The following is a 22337-nucleotide window of genomic DNA, read 5'->3' as shown; positions in this document are numbered from 1 at the left end:
GAGCAGATTGCCCAGAGAAGCTGTGGATGTTCCATCCCTGGAATTGCTCAAGGCAGGCTACATAGAGCTCTGAGCAACCTGGTCTAGTGAAAGGTGCCCCTGCTCATGGCAGGAGTGTTGTAACTAGGTGATCCTCAAGGCCCTTTCTAACCCAAACCATTCTAGGATTCTATAATGATTCTGCACAGATTCCCTATTTTTACTCTTTTTAGAACCTGAAATTGCAACTCATGAGAATGTCTTTAAAGCAGCCATTTTTATTTCTGCTCAGATGGTCACCAACCCTTGATCACACCAAGAGTCTGAGTCTCTGGTCTCTATGACTGGGTGCATCCGCCTTGTACCTCACACTCACATTTTAGATACCACATATGCAAGCATAATTCAGTTATTCAGAAAATTCCCACAAATTGCTCAGCCTTAAATTACCATAAATTACTCTACATTTATTACAGGAGACACATGCAACAGAAAGAACGAGTAATTCACAGAGAAAAATCATTAAAGGTCAATCAGCTGCAATTTCAGCGCTGAAAGTGACTGGATTAGTATTCAGTGTGTCTCATTTCTTTTCCCTCTAAACATCACTTATTTTGATAAAAAGAAATGCTTATCACATCTGCATCAATTCTGCCAACTTGAGGCATCTACTCAATACTTGGCCTCTGAGCTGTTTAAGTTTGGGTAAAATGAAATACTGAAATATCTCATATTTAATCCTCAGCAGAGGAAACTACCACAGGATTCATGACTGATGTTTTCACATAAAGCAGTTATCGTGACATTACAACACATGTATGGCAGACTCATGAACATGTTAATAAAGAATCCAAACTTTGCTGTCAGTAAAGTTAAAGATTCTCCTCTCTAACAGCCACCTCACCCTCCCCAGTACCTCAAGGCAGTATGAATTCATATGGGTGTGTGCATTTACAGATGAAAATACAAATACACACACATACAGAATGCAACTAATACATTAAGAAATATATTATTGAAATACACTACTAGAAAGTGTATATTTATCAAAGCATAATGAAAGTCGTGTTCTAAAATGATTAATTTTTTAAAATTTGCTTTCCTCTGTTTTTCTTGAGAATTCCTTGCAACTGGCATTAGATTGCAAAAATGCACTGGAATGCTTTAAAAAGGATATTTTGCATAGAGCATTAGATTGGTAAAGACTATGACAAATATTTTCCAGGTTTGCCTCTGAAACTGGTAATTATATCTATTTTAATTGATATCCAGCTACCACTTCATGGCAAAGATTTTTGTGTAAAGAAAGTTTTTCAGAAGGACCTTAAACCTTTTATAAAGAAAAAACTATTACTCCAACAAACACTTCTCCAAGAAAAAGGGACTATACCTTGAGTTTGAAATGATTGCAATAATCTTGATGAAAAGGCTTGCTTGATACTTGGCTCTTCTAAGTTGAAGATGTCAAGTTATTTTTAGACCTTGCTGACTTTTATCTATAGCACAAAAAAACATGTATTGCATAGGGAGGAGGGGAAACAAAGCCCACCAGATTTCAAGAAATATGTTACAAATGGCACATAGGACTGACGACACAAAATTTTAATCCAAAATTTTTATTATATGGCTAATATGTGATTGACTGCAGGCTTTAAGTTCATCAAATCTGCATAACGAGAAAAGAAAACATAAATTGACAGAAGGCAAGGAAATGAAGAAGTTCTAACAACTCATTAATGAAAGAAAGCACAAAAAACAAATAAAATATAAGCTTTAACCTTATTACTCTTTGTTTCATTATGAAAAGCCACTATTTGACAAAGGACAGACAAACAGATCAAATCCTTCCTATTCTCCTTCACTTTCCTGCAAAAAAGCACCCATATTGAGGTAGGGGGAGAGGAAGAAAGGAAGGACAGGTCTCTCTCTTGCATCTAGAAGGGTTTGTCCCGATCATTTGGATTTTGTACATAAAAAAGACAGGATCAGAGGCACAGTGGGTACTTTAACACAAGAATACACCTGAATATTTATCAGCCCTCTCCAGTAACTACCTCTGTAAATTTGTGTGTTGGCAGAAATGGAACATTAGCAAGGCTGTACAGGGGATTTCACAGAGCTAAACAAGGAGTACAATGTGCATGTCTTGGCAACAGCCCTGGCCCTGCAGTGCAGACACCTGCTAGAACTTTGCCTTAGCAGAAAACTTCTTAACACAAGTTTTATTTTAAAGAATTTCTTATTTCTATTTCTCTATTTTATTTCAGTAGCATAGGAAGACTATACATTTGAATTTAATATAAATCCTTTAAAATAATTTTAAAATTTTAAAATTTCTTCTATTTATTACAACTTGTGGAAGAATACATCAAGCATTCCAAACATGCAGTCAAGGAAAGCACTGAAAAAGAATACTGAAATCAAATAATGCAGTAACAGCCAAGTAAGCCTGTAATAGTCAAATATTTTCTCAGAAATTCTGTAAACAGATTGTGATTGGGACCTCTCAGGAAGAAAAAGTAAGGTTTCAAGAAAAAAAAATCCTAGAAAAATTGAAGCATGGTTGTTGGAAAACCATCTCTTTAAAATATCCACATTTTATACTTTGCATAAGCCTATTTATGATATGCTGAACAAATGAGCCTTAGTTGTAATTGGACACAGAAAAGGAAATGCTGATAGAGAGTGTCTCTTGGTGGCTTGCAGCCAATTTAATTATTATAGAATGGTTGGAAAGGGACCTTAAAAATCATCTAGTTCCAACCCCACTGCCAACCCCACCTCACACTAGACCAAGTTGCTCAAAGTCCCATCCAGTCTGGTGCTGAACTTTGAGGAATAGGGCATTCACAACTTCGCTGGGCAACTTTGTCCAGTGTCTCACCACTCACACCCTCAAGAGTCTCCTCCAGTGTCTAACCTAAACCTACTCAATTTCAGTTTAAAGCCATTATCCCTTCTCCTACCATGCACTTGTCCAAAGTCCCTCTCCAACACTCTTGCAGGCCCCCCTTATGTACTAGGAGGCTGCTCTAAGGTCTGCCAGACTTCTCTTTCCCAGGCTGAAAACCACAACTCTCTCAACCTGTTGTCCTAGTCAAGATTCTCCAGCCCTCTGATGACCTTTGTGTCCCTCCTCTGGACTTGCTCCAACCCGTTAATGTCTCTGTTGTGTTGGGGTCCTCGGAGCTGGATGCATTTCTCCAGGTGGGGGTCTCACCAGAGCAGAGCAGGGCAGAGCAAAGCAGAGGGGCAGAATCACCTCTCTGGACATACAGGCCATGCTTCACATGATGCAGCCCAGGACATGTTTGGGTTTCTGGGCTACAAATGCACATTGCTGGGCCATGTCCATCCTCTGATCCACCAGCCCCCCCCAGTCCTTTTCTCCAGGGCTGCTCTCAATCTATTCTCAGCCCAGCCTGCTTTTGTGCTTGGGATTGCCCTGCCTCAGGTGCTTAGCAGCTTGCTACGCAATAGCACTCCACATTCCTCAAGGTAAAAAATAATTTAAATTCTAAAATATCCTTGACTTTCATAGAAGCAAAATAAGAGAGAGACTACTTGATACATTGTTCCTGGGAAACATGATTGCAAACACATGAGTAACATGGAAAAGGAATGAACATTTTCCCTGTGTTCAGTTATTTCCAGATGCAAACAAAAACTCCCTTGAAACAGACACACATTTGGAATAAGAGTTCTAGTCATTGCATATTGTAATACCTCTGAATAGGTAACCATTTTACTTGACTCTGTTTCCTCTGTTGCAGGAGAGAGCAGAGCATATTTCCAGACATGTAACTCACAGCAGGAAGAATTTGACAAGGAACAGCTGAAATTCTCATCTATAAGGAAACTGCCTGCAGTAGACCAGAAGTGACAAAGACACGTTCACTATGATTCCTTCACTCTTTCATTCCCCCATTTCCCAAATATCACATTCTTAACTCTCAGTCCCCAAATATTAAACCTCAGTTTACTAAGTAATATTCATATACACCTAAAAGCACTTAATTTATGCTACAAAGTAATAAGCTACATATTTTTTTCTACACGACCTCCGCAGGAATTCTACCACCTTGATTGACATTATTGGACAACAAATAAAACTCAGATGCAAAACAGTAAAAATGGTAATACATTCACTGAGCTTTTCCAAAAAGCATTTTCAAGACAGTTTTAAAAGGACAGATGAAACCAGGTTTACAAATCCAGTCTGTTTTAACTTACCCAGCTAAAAGTAAAGAAAAGCTTTTCGATATTGGATATACAATATAACCTTGCTGTGAGGAGAATGAAACTCATGTTCCTTGAAAAGCTTCTGCATTTGGATGGTTTTTGCAAGCCACAGCTGCTTGCCTTCCTCTTGTTATTTAATCAGTTCACTGATACAAATCTGCAGAGTTTACAAGAGAGTCAAAACAATCACAACTAAAGAAATACTCTTCTCTCAATAGATTCTTACAGAGTTCTGAAATAATATTGGTAGGGAGATGCAAACTAAAAGGCTGCCTTTATTTGTGTCTCTCAGTACTTTGGTACCACAGATGACAGCACTTTCTTGTCAGTACACAACATATTAGGCATCCTTTGTTATGGATTTGCAAGCCAACTATGAAAAAACCCAACCCAGGGTAGACTGACTGTCACAACTGACTCTTTGGTTTCGATGTATTGACAATGCCAATTTAAAATAAGAAACAAAAATCTTCACATACATCTTTTCAACTCAACTAACCATACCAGTCTGTTAAACCAATGCATCCTCATTGGCCTGAGCAAATTGCAAATTCTTACATTGCATATATAACATGTTTTGACTTAGGCATCACAGACAGAACAGTTAAGTGACAATGCAGCATTTACAGTGGCATCTGAGGCAGAAGCAGCACCTCTGAGTGTCCCATCCCAGGTTACAATATCAGCGCTTTTTCTGTCAGCCTTTTTCTATTTTATCATTGTAAATCAGTCACTTGAAATGAAGTATAAAGTCAAATGAAAATGGCACAACTGAGAGTATGACAAGACCTTAACTAAGAGCACTCGATGTATCAGTGCCAGCCATGTACTGACCCTTACTTTGCTTCTGGAAGAAGCTATTAAAACGTATTCTAGAAATGTGAACAGACTTTACTGCAAGTATAAACAAGTCCCAAACCAATAATTTAAAATGTGCACATACAGTAAATTTGCTTCATTTTATTACCTGTGTAAGAAACATAATACCCCATTCATTTCTCTCACATTTCACTCAAAACTACTGAATGTCAAATATCAAAAGTTTTTTGGTCAACCGTATTTGAATTGGAGATATTTTTTCTTTATAATACATTCTACTTGGCATATCATATGCTTTTAACTCTTTATCTGACTACTTTTTTCATAGGTAAACAGTGGCATTTAAAAACAGCAGTAAATTCTCAAAACTCAGAAGTATAGCAAATAAAGTCACTTGGAAAAAGCAATGCATAAATCTATTCACCTATGCAATAGCAGCATCCGACAATTACTTTGACAAAGATGTTAATGCAGAAGACATTTTCCCATAGCTCTGAAAAAACTTACTTCCATGGCAGCAAAGTCAAAAACTCACTTTCTTACAGAAAAATTCTAATGAAGAAATTTGATTCCCCTGTAAAACATCCCCTTTGTCATTTTCAGCAAATTGCACTGACCTTGTCAGATCGTCAACCTATTCACTTCTATAACAAACTCTTAACACAAACTACAGCAGAGCACACTGAATAATTAATTTCCAGAGTTCACCTTTATTAAAAACAAGGTTTTTGTTGTGAGAACAAATAATCTCTCACTCGTAGCTTGAAAGCCTAAGATAGGATCATTGGCTTCCAGGGTTGCTACCAGCTGCTTAGCAACCTGTCCCACTTGTCTTCCTTCCTTCCTGTTGTAGAGAACCGTGGCCAGAGGAGTCGGCTGGCGATAGATGAAAACTCTTCGCAAGCACTCGCAAAGAGCAGCGTAGGAGTAATCTGGAGCACAAGCCATGAACTTCTTGTCTTGCTTTGATGCTTGGACATAACCTGTATAGCCCAAAACCAAGTAGAAGGGATAAGTAATAGATTGGTTTCAACAGAACTTTAATTGGCTGATAAAAACCCAAGCTTAACTTAAAAAAATAATACGCAATTTGTAACAAAAAAAAAACCCTGAAAACAAACAACAAGAACAACCAACCAACAAAAGCTAACATCAACAAAAAAAAACCCCAAACCACCAAACTACTCTTATTACATCAGCCAGTACTTTCTGAAGGGATGCATTAACCAGTTTAATACCAATATACAATTCCCACATACCTCATGTTAACTGGTGTTTTGGATACATATGCACAGCAAGATACTCTTCCCACATCTGTCTCCTCTCTGCCTCACAAGGTCGTTCATTTTCTCAGCAGGACCATAAGGCCACAGACACAGTCCATATGGGCAATCTTGGCCCAATATTAGTGGTCCAAGTACAATAAATCTCTTCTCTCTCTTCATCTCCCAGTGTGGAATTACATTTAAAAATTAGGATTTCTGAGCCTATCTAATCTAGAACAGACACCTAAAATCTATCTTCGATTTAGAACTCACTAAAAAAAAAAAAATACTTTTTAACACACTGTTTCTGTTAATATTCACTCAGAAAAAAAAACCAAACCAAAACCTCCCTTTTCCACTTTCATTACAGGACTCTAGTATCAAATTGACTCAATTCAGACTGATTTCCTTTCACACTTCTAAAGAGAACTGAGATGCAATTCTGCAAAGTGATCTACCATCTTTCTGCAAGCATTTCCTTCCCTGTTAGGGAAGTTATTTGCTTCACTTCCATTGAAAAATGTAAGCCAATGATTATCACATGGGTCAACAAGACAGGAAAAATCTAAAGGTCACTTATTAAAACACCTTACCGTAAGATTACACAGACCTAGACACATGATCAATTAACTGCATCTATTGCCCTGACAATGTCTGTGTGAATGTTAAGGTAGTGATTTTGCTTTTCAGTCTCTAACTCAAGTCACTTATCCAAGGAACTCTCCTTTTTTACTATGCAGTTCTGTGCTTACATTCTATACATGGTCTGAAAAGGCTTGTCTTCCTCCCAGGGCACAAACATGTCATTTCTATGTTCTCTTATTTCTAAAATTAAGCTACCATTGCTGTTGACCTCATGTTAGAGATAGAAATAAGATGAGAAACTTCTTTCTTTGTGCCTAATAGCAGAATTTTTGTTGCACACAGCTCATTTTTACATGGTATCAGAAGGCACTGTGTTTGCCTCCAAGTGGTTAACAATCCACTGAAACTCAGTTCACTGGTCAGTAAATGGCCAGTGTACATCTCCACCAAACCTCCCTCTTTCTAGACAGTTTACATATTTCCTTCACAGATTCTCATGGGTAGACTTCTTGTTTTCACAGGTACAAACTCTCTTCTTACAAAAATATATTGTTATGCAAACTGATTCTCATTTTTATGATTCTTTTCTCATGGGAACTTAACAGGCTAGCTTAGCCAGAACAGCAAGGTCTAAGCCATGTCTTACAAGGCCTCTCTTCTATAAGGTTTTACCTATGTGCAACAAGCTACCATGCTGCTACCAACAGAATTATAGAAACTTTCAATTCAGATTTACTAAAGTGAAATATCAACATAAGCCATACCAGCAGCATTCGCACAGAAAAGTCTCAGGTGTGTGTGACACAGAAGTTAATTTCTTACCCAAAGCATTAAAAGTTGCAATGTGTTCCCACATATTCTCTGGTTGGTCAGAGTGAGGCTGCCAGAGAAGAGCATCTACATCATGCCTCAGGCAGAAGCATGGCATTTCTTTGGGATTCACAACAACTGAGAAAAGATACTGATTACTTCCAAGATTAATCTGAAAACAAAACAAATACAAAATATTGATTCAAAGCACAAATAGCAAACTCTGTTACACATACTGCCAAAGTTAGATGATCAACAGTTTTATGTTTGTTACTTGACAAAATGTTTGAACACATCATGCTACATCCCACTGATCAACAGCTCAATACACCACAGGTGCCTTACAGATTTCAAGGAGATGCAATTAAGTTTGTTGGAGTATTATTCAGAGAAACATTATGTCCACTACACAAGCAAATGAGAATGTGTTTTGTGCAGAAATGGTTTTCTAGGATAGATCCTAACCTACAACTTCTCATGTTAGGAAAAGATTCTCTCTAAGTAATCACATCTGGTTTTCTTCAGGGCTAACAGGGAAGGAAACACTGTCCCTCCCAGGTAAAACCTGGCAAGCACTGAAACAAGGATTAGTTAGAATACTAAACTGATGATCAACATTTTTTAATTTTCTTGCAATCAAGTAATTACTAAATTTCAAATTAGCACACTCTTCAATAGAGTTGTGGGTAAAAAGCTGTACCAGCCTCATTTCTGAAGGAAAAGGTCCCATAATTTTAAACCCAAACAGCTTGAAAGAAGAACTAAATCAAAGTGAAAATATAGTCCTGTATGCTGAAGAATATACTGAAACACTCATATTTCCACATATTCTAACAAGGACCAAAACTGCAAGTTCCCATAGAAGAGGCTGAAATTAGTATTTCCTACCTACAGCAACTGTCCTTTGACCATAATGCTTTAAACACATTAACCTTTGAATTACTTTTATGCCACCCATTTTAAGAACTCTTTACAAGCACCCTGGAGTTCAGACTTGCTCCACTATGTCTTGCTGCCTGCTAGAAAGCAGCCTTTTGTGATACACAAAAGCACCCCTTTTGTTATGAGCTCATGTTCCTCCTGGTATGTGAAATGTCTCTGGGGCACTTCTTACTGTTCAGTGTGAGAAGCAGTAGTTTAGGCTGAGTTAGTTAGAAATTTATCCAGTCTGGTCTTGAAAATATCAAGGACAGAGGCTGCACAACTTAGTAGGCAACCCAAACCATGCTACAACCACGATGTAGCTTTTGCTTTCATCCAGTTTCAAAAAACAACCCCAAAAAACTCCACAACAAAGAGTTAATCTGTAATGCTTTCATATGATTTTGTTGTTTCCAACACTAGGCAACAGCCCAGATCAAATCCTAGCTTACTGTTAGTCAGGGCTGCTTACAACTCAGATTAAGCTCGTTAATGAAGCATTCTGCCCCCAGTCTGTTATTTTCAGTGTGATTGACAAAGAAGTACTACATAGTGATCTATGCTCCAGCTTCTTAGTAAAAAAGGTCAGGTTTCTACCAGGCTGTCCGAAAATTACTGAGGAAAATGCAAACTAAGTAATCTAAAGAATTTTATGGCACTGAAAAGGACCATTTCCTTATAATTACTTTGATATGACTTTGCTTTTTCAAATGGCTCACTTGTGAAAGTATATGTATTTTTTTTAATGAGAACAAAAGGAGCTTTGTTTTTATATTAAAATGACATTGAAGGACATATCTAGATTGGCATTTTCTGTTGCTACTGTGATTTGATATTATGGGAGAAATTTATGCGATTTCACGAGTCTACAAATTTTTGTACTGATAATAGAGGTCAATTTCCAAACAAAAAAAGTTTTAAAGTATTTCTATAATAATTTGCAGTACTTACTATATGAGTGATTTTCAAGCTATCACCATCAAATCTGCACAAGCTTGCGCCATCTTCAAGAAAAGCATCACATTCTTCTAACTCTTGAGCATTACAAGGTGGCTTTTCCTTATCTGGGTTTGGATTCTGAAAAAAAGAATGAACTACACTGAAAATCAAAACAATTGAAAAAAAAATTAATCCTTTTTACAATTAAAAAAACAACTTAAAGAACAATTGAACATGAAGAATTATTTGCATATCCATACAAACTGAAAGATTAAGCTATTATGTAATTACTCAAAATTAATAAAACGACTTCTGCTGTGGAGGACAGCAGAAGTGGTAGGTGCAATAAAATCAATTTCAGTTTGAGGAAAGTACATAAGTCACTAAAACCTGGACGACAAATTCCAAATTATTCCAAATAATTCTCCAAGTAGCAAAAGCATACAATCCTGAAAACATATGCACAATTAGTAAATGTACATCAGTGTAAGCTTCTTTCATCTTGCCATCAATAATGCAATTAAAAATGGATTAATTAATTTTATAAGCAGCTCTAAATACATGACACATTTTAGTTTTGCTATTAATTTTAATTTATTAAAATCTATTTTAAATTAATGAAAACTTATGATTAAAAAGTCATCACTTCAAGCTCAGTAGGAAGTGAAGTACACAATAAAAGAAATTTAAAGTTAAAAAAAAAACCAAGGTCAAAAGATATAGTACAATATCTTGCTCACAAATACTGAGGTAGAGAGAAGTCAATCTGAAGTACTACATAGAATTTGTTTTAATAACACTTTTCAGCCTTACTAAAAACAAAGTAATAATCCAAACCTAATACATCAAAAGTCACAGGGAGACACAATTCACAGGTTTCAGATGAGATGCCATTTTCAAATTAAAAAGTATCAAGAAAATATCAGCTAAAAATTACCTTTCACTTTAAGTAGCCTTCCTGTATAACAAAAATGCCAGAAAGTTCATGAGCCATGTTTACAGTTTCCTAAATTTTCCTTTTAAACATGTCATTTACACTCTGTAGGTCAAGTACAGTATCCTTAGCAAGACAGTAAAAAAGTTTTGCTAACTTATTGATAAACAAGAAACAGACATCTTTCAAAATATTTTCATTAATTGCTCTTAAACAAACTGCCACACCCTAAATGGTGGGAACAAAGTTTATTTTCAGTGTTAAATCAGGCTTCTGTTTGGTGCACAGACACCATCATACAAGTTCAATTCAGTCCCCCTTGAAGATGGTTTTACTGTTCAAAGTACATTCACAACTCCAGTGCCAGTAGTTTGTTACAGTTTCAATTAAAAATGAATAAACAGTAAAAGAACTGATGACCTGAGTCAACGCAGTGCAAATTAGGTAGCAAGAAAAGACAGCATGCAAAAGCACAAGAATTTTAAGTGTTTGATTCTTGACTCTTTACCATTACTTCAGAGGTAAGATGCATCAGGCTTTCAGCTATTTCAGAGCACTGGGAGGGGTCCATAATGAATTCCCCTCTTGTGTCACCAATGATTAGCTCTGTCCACCGACATCCCTCATTTTTCTTAATCAGAGAGATTTCCAAACTAAAATGCAAAGAGAAGACAAAGAGTAGCACATGAAAACACTACATCCATTTGTCAGATTAGTCAAAAAGCTCTAAATGTACAAAAGAGCACTTCTCCTCAAACTGAATTAATAAGGAAAATCACATAGCAGAAACCATTAGCATTCAAATTATAAAATAAATTATTCTAACAAAAATATTCTTAAGAAAAACAGACCAAGGATGCAATTTCTAATACACAAACCTCAGGTTTTTCAATGTAAGCGTAATTTATCCTGAAGCAGTCTCATTAAAATATTTAAAATATGGCAGGAAATCACTTGTACAGCAATCTATTCAAAGACTGTCAGAATTTTACTACAGAGGTTTATTTGAAACATAAGCAGGAGTTCCTAGGGCTACTTAAGTGTGCCCTACCTCTAAATAACATCTGGGACAAAAAGATTTGTATTTTATAGACCTCAGGAATAATACCTCAACTAATCATCTATACTGTCTTTCTAAAATAATATCTCAGAAGAGATAAGATTTCCATAACAAGTAAAAAACCCAACAACTACAAAGAGAACCCAGTATAATCACTAAACTATTGGGAATAACTAATTAAGTAAATGAAAATTAAGACACAACCTGATGCACCAACATGGTAATTCCATTTAAATACTGTGTTAAACAAACACACAGACATAATGGTAAAACTGAAGTCAATTTTATCATACTCACTTTTTAGATACACTTACAGGTTCTACAGCAATGACAGCTGTAGTGCTCCTGACAGAAAACCTTTTAAGTTACTAATTACTGCACCATAGGAGCACCTATTCAGTGAACTCTGAAACAATTTCACTGGTACTAGGAAGAGCATTCTTTTACAGAAGACATTTGGAGCAAGTTTTTAACTTTTAATCAATAGATTTATATCACTGTTGCAGTATGAACATTAAGAACTGAGTACTACTTATTACACTGAAGTATGGATTACCCTTTCTCATTAAAGTAAAAGCCTGATATCCATAAAATAACACTCACTGGAATGAGTAATAAAAAAATCAAGTTATTCAGCTTGTAAAAATCAAGTTATTCAGAGTTATTTTTCAGCAGGATATCTAAAAACCAACAACCTCACACATTTTAATCACAGTCAAATTTTAATATACAGTAATAGTACAACCTATATAAAAATATTAGTCCCTCTAATTTTTTTTTGAGAATTACTGTCCTTTACAATTAACCCTTAGGAAACTGCAAAAAGCCAACCTTAATCACAACTCTAAGGGTAGCTTTTGTTTTAGATAAACAGCTATGAGCTGTTGAGTGGATCACCTGGTGGTGTACATGTTTCTTCTTGAGTTCATTAAAGAGTGTGAATATCTCTGAGATAACCAGACCAGCGTGGGTGAGTGAATACATGGCTCATTTCAGGCAAAGTATGAAACCAGACAATGCACAAAGAAAAACCAGATATGTTATAGGGAGCTCTGAATTATTTTTTTGCACCCTCTCTATTCTTTCATATTTTTATTTCAGAATTAGAAAAGCCTAAAAGTTACTTTTTAAATAAAAGCAGGAACATTTCTATTTGAGGTCTACAGCATTAGTTCACACAGATTAATTTTCTATAATTCACATAATATATTTTTTAGGAAAATATATTAAGGAATTTATAAGACATGCCTAAAGAATTTCAGTTGTATTATTACTAAAATGCTTGTTTGTAGAAAGTAGAAGAGAAACTAACACATACAATAAGGTACATTCAGACTAATCAATCTTGAAATTTAGTGAAAAAAAACTGTTGAACCAATTAAGTTTACTCTTCTTACAAATCTATGTTTAATATTTCATACTGGGTGGGTTTTTTTCCTGAAAAATAACTGCAAAAGAAGGGATTACTTTCACAATTAGATAAAGAAAAACAGTACTGAGATAGCAAAGGCCAGTGAACTGTTTTCAGGAGAAAGAAATTCTTGCAAGAAGGGACATGGGTATAGCATTAAATGAGACCATCCCAGAAGGGCCAGAAGTCAGATATGGTATGTGTTTTAAAATCAGTTCCTATCAATAAAAAACCTAAAACTTATATAGAATACCTTTTGTCCTCTCTAATTATCCATGTGCAGCTTTCATGGTCCACAGATGAATAGAGCTTTCCTTCCATGAAAGGAGGCTGGTCTTTTAGTGTAACACATATATTATCAGGGGAAAAATGTATTTTTATGTCATCCCTTGTGATGTCTTGAGGCAGGTGAACTGTTATGGTCACGTCATCTTCCGTCTGCTGCCAGTAGTAGAGAGGGTCTACAATTGGAAACACGCAGCAAAACACAAACTAGGTTACAAGGATTCCACAGCATTCAGTGCTGAGACACATGGAATTTTCTGAAAGTGTGTTTCTAAAAAAGTGGAAGTTAACTTTTACTCTGAACAATTTACAAAAAATATATTCTGAACATTAAATAGAGAAACACCTTTTTAGTAACCAAATCTGTTTGTACCCCTCATTTGGAAAGTAATTTATATTCATGTCTATATTCAAATTTGTTGATAATTATACAATGGACATTAATTGTTACTCTAAAGCTTACTGTAGCATTATGAAATTGGAATGCAAAACGTACTTAAATACAATGAAACATTGATGATTAATAATGTGGTTGAGGAGACATCAGGTGCAGTATACTGAGACACTTGAGTGCATCCAGAGGAGGCAACAAGGCTGGTGAGGGGCTTGGAACACAAACCCTGTGAGGAACACTGAGGGAGCTGGGGGTGTTTAGCCTGGAGGAAAGGAGACTCAGAGGTGACCTTATCACTCTCTACAACTCCCTGAAAGGTGGCTGTGGTCAGGTGGGGGTTGGTCTCTTTCTCCAGGCAGCACTGACAGAACCAGAGGACACAGTCTCAAGCTGTGCCAAGGGAAATATAGGTTGGATATTAGGAAAAAGTTTATTATGTAAAGAGTGATAAAGTACTGGAATGGTCTGCCCAGGGACGTGGTGGGGTCGCTATCCCTGGATGCATTTAAAAAAAGTGTGGATGTGGCATTTGGTGCCATAGTCTAGTTGAGGTGTTAGGGCTGGGTTGGACTTGATGATCTTGAAGGTCTCATCCAACCTAGTGACTCTGTGACAAGCTACTGCATGTTAGAAGTACATACCATTCAGAGATGTGAACATTTTTTCTTACATATTTTGCCAGAAGCTATGCTGACTACTCAATAGAAATTATTTTATAAGACTAAGTAGTCTTAATCTGCCCCAGCTAATGGAGATGAAATAGAACTGCTTGCCCAGAGGTAGAGATCGACTTTTATTACTGTGTTTAGAAGCTGTCTGATTACTAAACTGCTAGAAGAAATGGCCTTTTAAGATAAATGTTTATACAAAAGGAAGGCTATGACAGCATGAGGGGTAATGCACAGAAAATACAAATACAGATGAATATATTTTCTAAAAAGCAATCCTGTACAAGTTACCTTTCTATTTTGAGAAAAACTAAAGTATGGGTTCCCCTTGAAAGCTCTCAAGTTGTCAGAATCCAACCCAAGATTCCACTGATCAAAGCCTCATACCAGCAACTGTGACTCTGGAAGGACTCTTGCACTGCTGCCCTTTGTTACAACTGCCCTGCTTGCAATGGATCAGTCACAGGTGCTTTAATTATACTTCCTCAGAAACTATTACTGAGACATGACAGCCTTCAAAATTGTGAACACTGACACAAACTGTATCTGATATTAAAAGTCCATTATGCCTGCAATTTCATGTAACTGTGCAAATAAAACTAGAGCCTACATTAGGGTTAGCAAAAGGTGCTCAGTGCACTGAAGAACTCCTTTGACTCAAGACTTATATGTACAAACTATTCTTAATAAAATTACATGTACAATATCACAGTTGTCAGTGTTTAACATTAACACATTCCAGAAATTTGATCCTTTTGTATTGTTTTCCAAATAAATTTTCACACTATTGGCAAAGATTGTGCTACTATCCTTAGAGAGAATTTGTTAGAATTTGTTTACTAACCAATGCCTCATATGCAGAAACAGAAATCAAACACAAAATAATCCAACATAATTATATAAACATAGACATTACAGAACTTAGTGATACTTAGAAATAAACAACTCTATTAATAGGTTTTTACATACTTGGTTTTGTTTTGATTGCAAAGAAAAAAAAGCATGAATGCATTTTGTTGAAGATTTTCTGAACAGCTTTCCCACTGGAGCAAATAGAATCTTTTACAGGAGTCTCATTCTTTAAAAAGATTTTTCAAAATAATTATTTAAATTTTAGAGAGGCAGGAATAAATTACATATCAAAAAGCTTTCTGATGAGCAACAGTTTGGGGAAGTCCATGGCCCCCTCCCATCTAAGAAGACTGGTTTCTTAATTTGAGTACTTCAAATAGATGCCTAAATTTAGGCATTAGTAATCCAACTAATATCAAAAACTTATTATACATCTGTCTGCAAAATATCTTTTTCTTTAAGATAACAAAATTCTTTAAGTGTCTCCTGTCCAAAAAATTGCACCTGATATAGGTTTATGCACAATAAAACTGCCACAAGTAAAAGCAAACAAACAAAATCAATCTGTCCATAAGATAGATATTAAAACTTTCATTGCCAGAGCTTCCAAACAAATGCTAAACCAATGATATGTCCTAAGTCAAAGAAGAAAGCAGCCTATCATAACCTGTCAGACTAAGTCTTACCTTTCTTTTCATTTGATACTTTTGCATCATCATTTTCTTCTAATTTGTCACTTTCACTTTGCATAAATGTGAATGGTTTGTGGGAAACAATCATTAGACCATCTCCACTTGGCTCTATTGCTGCATAATGGGGGACTGATTTTCCTTGCAAAACTCTCCTTTTAATGATTTCGTACCTATGATCACCTATAAAACAGAATTTTTAAAAAGTCATAATATATTTCCAGAAGACAAATTATTACCTAAGGAACATGTTACATTTAAAAATACTATGCAATCCTAACTGTTAAATCACAGTACCATGGTTTTCCATTTCCATTCCAGATTAATCCAGTTGTACTGGATTAATCTAAGACTGAGTTTTATTCTTACAATGTCTTTGCTGATCACAGCTAGCCCAGCACATCCTCTGTACAAATAATATTTTTATTGTAGAGAAGGTCAGAAGAAAGCTAAGCATGTCACATTTTCTGAATCTCATAAAGCAGCATGGCAGTTCCTCACTTCAAGCCTTTACAGCAAGTATTCCCAAAAGTTTGGTTAATGAAAGAAAACCAGCTGTGGAAGGGTACACCTTTGTTACAGTCCTCTGAAGTACCACAGAATATATGAAAAGACCTAACCACTGTCCCCATTCTGACTTATTTTCATCCTTCCATTCTTCTACTCTTTGGTAACACAATAGTGGTGAGTGATCCCTTTGTCCAGTCTGCCAAACAGGGCAGAGAGTTCACATTTGTTGGTGTCAAGAGATATACCCATGTTTTAAGGTTTTGCTTTGATGAAGCACAGATTTTGGTAATTTAAGAAAGGGCTTGTTGCTTAACTACTTACTTTTACTAAAATCTGATTTGATAAACTGCATTCACAGAGAGAGTTTCAAGAAAAGGCAAGCAACAGCAATTGACTAGTGATGAAAGAGATTGTAGAGTATTGTAATTCCTCAAAACAGCTTTTGTCTTTGAGACTGGTTCATTGATCAGTCTGATTTGTGAGATGTTTCTTTAAATGAAATAAAAAATTATTTCTCTCTTCATAATTAAAGATTGCTTTGAATTTTGTTATTTGCATCTCTACTGACAGTCATTTCAAACATTTTTTTGTTCTCTGGAAATGCTGGAGAACTAGCAAAACTTATTGAAAGATTTTAAATCCACTTTTAAGGGATTCCAAGAATATTTGTCATAAGTTATAAAACACACAATGTAAAAAAGAATTTTTTATGAAAGTGTACAGTATTAAAAAAATATAATAAAAGTCTGTGTTGGTGCTCTCATGAGTAACAGTCCTCAGATACTGACAGTGTTACTGATTAAGTTTTTCTTCTAAATTATAAACAGTAATGTTCAGAGGTTTCTTTCTCTTGTTGAGCTTGCCACAAAAGCATTAGGCATTTAGTCTCGTGTGGCTTTCTGAGAAATATTTCCATCATCCAAGGTTTCAACAGCAGGAAACAACTAAAGCCACTGAGGGCAACACAAATGGTGAAAGGTCTGGAAAGAAATATCCTGTAAACACTAGGTGAGGACTTCAGGCTTGTCTAGTTTGGAGAAAATGAGGCTGAGGGGCAACCTCATTGCTGCACAGTCTTCCTAGGGAGAGGAAGTGGAGACTGAAATGCTGAGCTCTTCCTCTTGGTATCCAGTAACAGGACATATTGGGAATGGCTCAAAGCGGCGCCAGATGAGGTTCAGACTCGACATCAGGAACATTTATGTCCTGAGAGGGCAGTTAAACACTGGGTCAGGCTTCCTTGAGAGATGGTCAAAGCCCCATCTAACAGTGTTTAAGAATCATTTGGACAACGCTCTTAACAAGGCTTTAACTGGTCAGGCAGATGGACTACTTGGCAGTTGTAGGTCACTTCCAAATGAACTATTCTATCCCATGCTATACTATCCATACTATGTATGCAGGAGACAGAAGAACATTTGGCTAATAACATCACAGTAGGCCTCAACTATTTAGTTCAACAGTTAAAGATCTTGTTTATGTCAGCACCAAAATTTTATTTATTGAAACATAATCAGCAAGACCCTATCAGTCATTCCAAGAATGTCTATTAACTTAATCCACACAACTTTAAATCAGTGACACATGAGGTCTTGTATCCTTCATTTAAATAATAATATTTAATGCACATATATACGGTCATATTGAATATGTAAAGAATAATTTGTAAAACTTTATTAGGATAAAATATTAATTAATAGGTATTAATATACTAACTAGTATGTTTTCAATGTGTTAGTCTAAAATTAATGGAATAATTTCATACTCCTATTGCAGGAAAACGTAGAATATGCAGTATTTATTTTTTATGCTGCAGGTCTTACATTTATCTCATACTACTTCCAACTCCATACATCATTAATTGGAAGCTAAAAAAACCAACAGCAACAAAAAAACCAACCAAAGACCCATATCCAGCTGTACAATATTTAAAAAAATACTACAGACATTGGTTAGAAATCGTTCCATATAACCTCGATTGTACAAGACCAAGCTAAACAGAAATAGTATTTCATAACATTCAAGTAAAGTGCTATCCTGTTTTCTAATTATCTTAATGACACAAGTGCAAAACTTTACTTCCTGTTTTCCAAATATCTGTCAAAATTTAGGTCTACAACCAATAACTTGATCTGAAAATATAAGAAAAAAATACCTGTGTGAAAGAAATATCAGAACTTGTGGGAAAATAACTTCTAAGACAAAGACTAAAAATATGATTTTTATTTTTTTAAACATTACTCACCAGTAATATAAATGTAAAACACTTACCCTCTTTTCCTTCTGCAATTGTAACCCATTCCAAAGTAACATGAAATCCACTTCCTTTTGTATCCAGTTCATCTTTTTCTACCCTAAGCAGCAGCACAGCTAGTGAGTGTGCATCAGCTTTCACAAATGAAACACTGTGTGCTACAATAAATGGACTTCCTAGTTCTTCATTAAACACAATCTAGAAGACAAAAACATAATAAAAAGTCAGACAGTTAAAGCAGGAAGCCTTGCTCTTTTACAGAAAGCAGGGAAGAATTTTGGTGAATGTCAAATTAGTAACAATTTGTCTTCCACAAATCTCTCTGCCAACAAGAACCCACAAATGTCACACATTTCTGGTTCCTCCTTCTGTGGCTATCAAGCTACTGTACTGAAATGTTTGTAAACATTATTGTTTATATTGAATAGCCATTATAAGAGCCCATTAAACAAAGCACAAAGATCCCCAAACCTATCTTCATTGTGGCTGTTTAGCACTGCAATAAACAGAGGTACAGCAACTGATGAGAACAAGAGGGTCCATAAACATTGCCTATCAACTGGGCAAACAGTCTCACATTCAAGATGAAAAGGCAGGCACTTCCCCAAGGCTCTCACTAACTCTCTAGATACTCCAACGTTCTGAAAATCTCTGTAGACCTTGACTACATGTCTACATGTCAAGGAATGTAGAAGGAAAGGACCATAAAGGACTTTTATGTCTTCTTCAAGGAAAGAAGAAGACAAAGGTCCAAAGCATCATTGCCAGTGTTCAATCACCAAATGTGCCATTATTTAGCTTTGCAAGAGATCCCATTTTCCTCCTCTATAAAGTAAGAAACAAAAAGCTATAATGAAATGAAGGAGAATAATATTCATGTTCAGGAGAAGCTAGGGTAGAAGTTCTTGAATTTTTATTTATGTACATGGATTGGAAAAGTCCCTCCAATATTTGAATTAGGTAGGCAGAATAACTATTACTGTCATACTGAAAGGCTATTAGGCACCACTGTGAATATAAAATGTCATTAATTATGAACTTAAAGTTATAAATTTCATTAATTCATAAAAATTATTTATATAATATGAAAATTATTTCATTAATTTCATACAGAAGGAGTCCATATCTTATAATATGAAATATTTGGTACCTATAGCTGGAAGTTTTAAATCCAAAAACCATGCAATCCAGCTTTTTTCAAAAAGTACTAATTCAGCAAAAAACTGAAGAAAAAAACAAAATTAATCCAAATAACAGAGAAGAAGAAAAGAAGCATTGTTTGCTAGAAGATTAACACATGAAAAGGAAAGAACAAATGAAAGGATAAATTATAAAGAATTCAAGCTGCAGCAGTTGAATGAGTGTAGACTCAATCTGGCTGTTACTGAAACCTGACAAAGTTTGAGGATTTAAAGGGTTGTGATATTACTCTAAACAACTCTAAACCACTGCATGCTGTACATACTCAACAAGTCAATTTCAATGATGACAGAACTTCAAATATAAACCTTGTATTTTTTTACACTGACTTCAATGTAACTTATTTATGTGTCATTCTCACACAAAATAAAAACCAGATGGTATTTATTACCAAGGATCTAAAAAAAGGATGATCAATTTCCTTTACTGAACTCTCAAAAGATGTAGAGAAAGGAGCTAATCCATCATGTTGAAATCTTCCACTTCAGTATATACACCTACAATTCTGTCAATACTAAAACATCTGTGGTTTCTTAGGAAACTACCCTCTAGGAAAGAAAACAGATACAAAATGAAGGCACTTTTTACCAGATACATCTTCATAAACAAAAAGGAACTAACCACAGACCATGAGACTCACAGCTTCAGGTAGAAATGTAACAATTGTATTTGCTGTGTCCAAGCAGAATAACGAACACCATTATTAATGTAGCTAGATAACTTTGACAGGAATATATTTACTGTTCCTAAATATGTTATTTATTGCAGGACATACCTCCCACTTTTCAGATGCACTGCTTCCACGCTTGCCTGATTTAATTAAATACAGTCTTCCTGTACCATCAGAGAGGGTAACCCACGTGGAGGATGAGAAATGCATTGAGGCACAAAGGCGATTATCACACGCAGTCAAGTCTGTAGGTAGCCTGAAAACTTCTCTTGGTTTTTGCAGAGCAGTGTCCTATAAACAAACAGTCATGAACTAAGACTTTATGAAGTGTTTATTAATTTCAGTAAAAATTACAGGCAAATTAAGAATAATAAATCTCAGTAGCAATGTACCAGTTTTGTGCACCATTATGCATATTTGGAAAAAAGTGGGCAGCAAGCATAATTCTCACTTATGTGGAAAAGGTGGTGGAAATTCATCAAACTGACTTCTATGAGTGTTTTCTAACTGGTACTTCTGCACTCTTTTTCTTCAATTTTAAGCAGTAACTACATTTTGCATTAAAAAAGGCTTTAATTTTCCCCTAGCATTCCTATATAACAATCACTTACCTCAAATAATTCTAGTCCCAGGAAAAATGTGGAAACTTAAAAAGAAATGAAAGCCACAGCATCGTACTCAAACTAGTACATGAAACTCACCTGTAAATTTAAAATAATTTTAGCTCATTCTGTTGCACAACTGTAAAATATAATTTCTCAGCTTTTCTAGAGTGGTCACTTTATTCAGTAAGTTAAGAGAAGTAACACCTACGATTAGCCAGCAACCAAAAGCTGTGCTAATTCCTACCACATTTTCAAATAACTTTTCTATCATACTATTATTATTATACTATACTATTATTATTAAATCCAGTTGGTGGCCAGTCACGAAGGGTGTTCCCCAGGTCTTAGTACTGGGGTCAGTCCTGTGTCATATTTCTATCAATCATCTGCACGAGAGATTTGAGGGTACCCTCACTTAGTTTGCAAAAGACACCAAACTGGGCAGGAGTGCTGAGCTGCTGGAGGGTACTGAGGCTCTGCAGAGGGGTCAGGACAGGCTGGACTGATGGGCCAAGGCCAGTGGTATGAGGGTCAATATGGAAAAGTTCTGGGCCCTGCCCTTGGGTCACAACCCCAGGCAGCACCACAGGCTGGTGGCAGAGTGGCTGGAAAGCTGCCCAGTGGAAAAGGACCAGGAGTGCTGGTCAATAGCATCTGAACATGAGCCAATGTGTGCCCAGGTGGCCAAGAAGGCCAATGGCATCCTGGGCTGTATCAAAAATAGCGTGGCCAGCAGGATTAGAGGAGTGACTGTCCCTCTATGCTGGCACTGGTGAGGCTGCACCTCAGGTCCTGGGTTTATGTTTGGACCCCGCACTATAAGAAAGACACTGAGGGGCTGAAGTGTGTCCAGAGAAGGGCAATGGAGCTGGGAAGGATCTGGAGCACAAGTCCTATGAGGAGCAGAGCAGCTGAGGGAGCTGGGATTGTTTTGCCTGGAGAAAAGAAGGCTCAGGGAGGAGTTTATTGGTTTTCTACAACGACCTGAATGGAGGTTGTAGCCAGGTAAAGGTTGGTCTCTTCTCACTAATAACAAGTGACAGGACAAGAGGAAATGTCCTCAAGTTGCTCCAGCAGAGGCTTAGATGATATTAGGAAAAATTTTCTCAACAGAAGGAAACAACCCTATAAAACAGGCTGCCCAGGGCAGTTGGTGCAAGCAGTCACTATCAATGGATATATTTCAAAGATGTGTGGATATGGCACTTAGGGACACAGTTTAGTGATGGACTTAGCAGTGCTGGG

General features: G+C 36.2%; 1 protein-coding gene across 1 annotated transcript in view; it reads right to left on the bottom strand.

Annotated features, from left to right (window-relative positions):
- Positions 1-1579: 1579 nt before the first annotated feature.
- The window catches only part of NUDCD1 (NudC domain containing 1), a 38516-nt gene continuing 17758 nt past the window's right edge, over positions 1580-22337 (bottom strand). The window contains exons 3-10 of the mRNA XM_063170979.1: positions 20593-20778; positions 18635-18815; positions 15851-16036; positions 13219-13426; positions 11003-11147; positions 9573-9698; positions 7713-7872; positions 1580-6023 (exon numbers count right to left, since the gene is read on the bottom strand). Of these exons, the coding sequence (XP_063027049.1) occupies positions 5731-6023; positions 7713-7872; positions 9573-9698; positions 11003-11147; positions 13219-13426; positions 15851-16036; positions 18635-18815; positions 20593-20778 (1485 nt within the window). The 3' untranslated portion in view covers positions 1580-5730. The remainder of the gene's footprint in view (positions 6024-7712; positions 7873-9572; positions 9699-11002; positions 11148-13218; positions 13427-15850; positions 16037-18634; positions 18816-20592; positions 20779-22337) is intronic.

The sequence above is a fragment of the Melospiza melodia genome, chromosome 1, assembly GCF_035770615.1.
Source record: "Melospiza melodia melodia isolate bMelMel2 chromosome 1, bMelMel2.pri, whole genome shotgun sequence".
NCBI classification, from domain to species: domain Eukaryota; kingdom Metazoa; phylum Chordata; class Aves; order Passeriformes; family Passerellidae; genus Melospiza; species Melospiza melodia.
The sequence above is the reverse complement of the archived record's forward strand: the minus strand, read 5'-3'. Positions and strand labels throughout refer to the sequence as shown.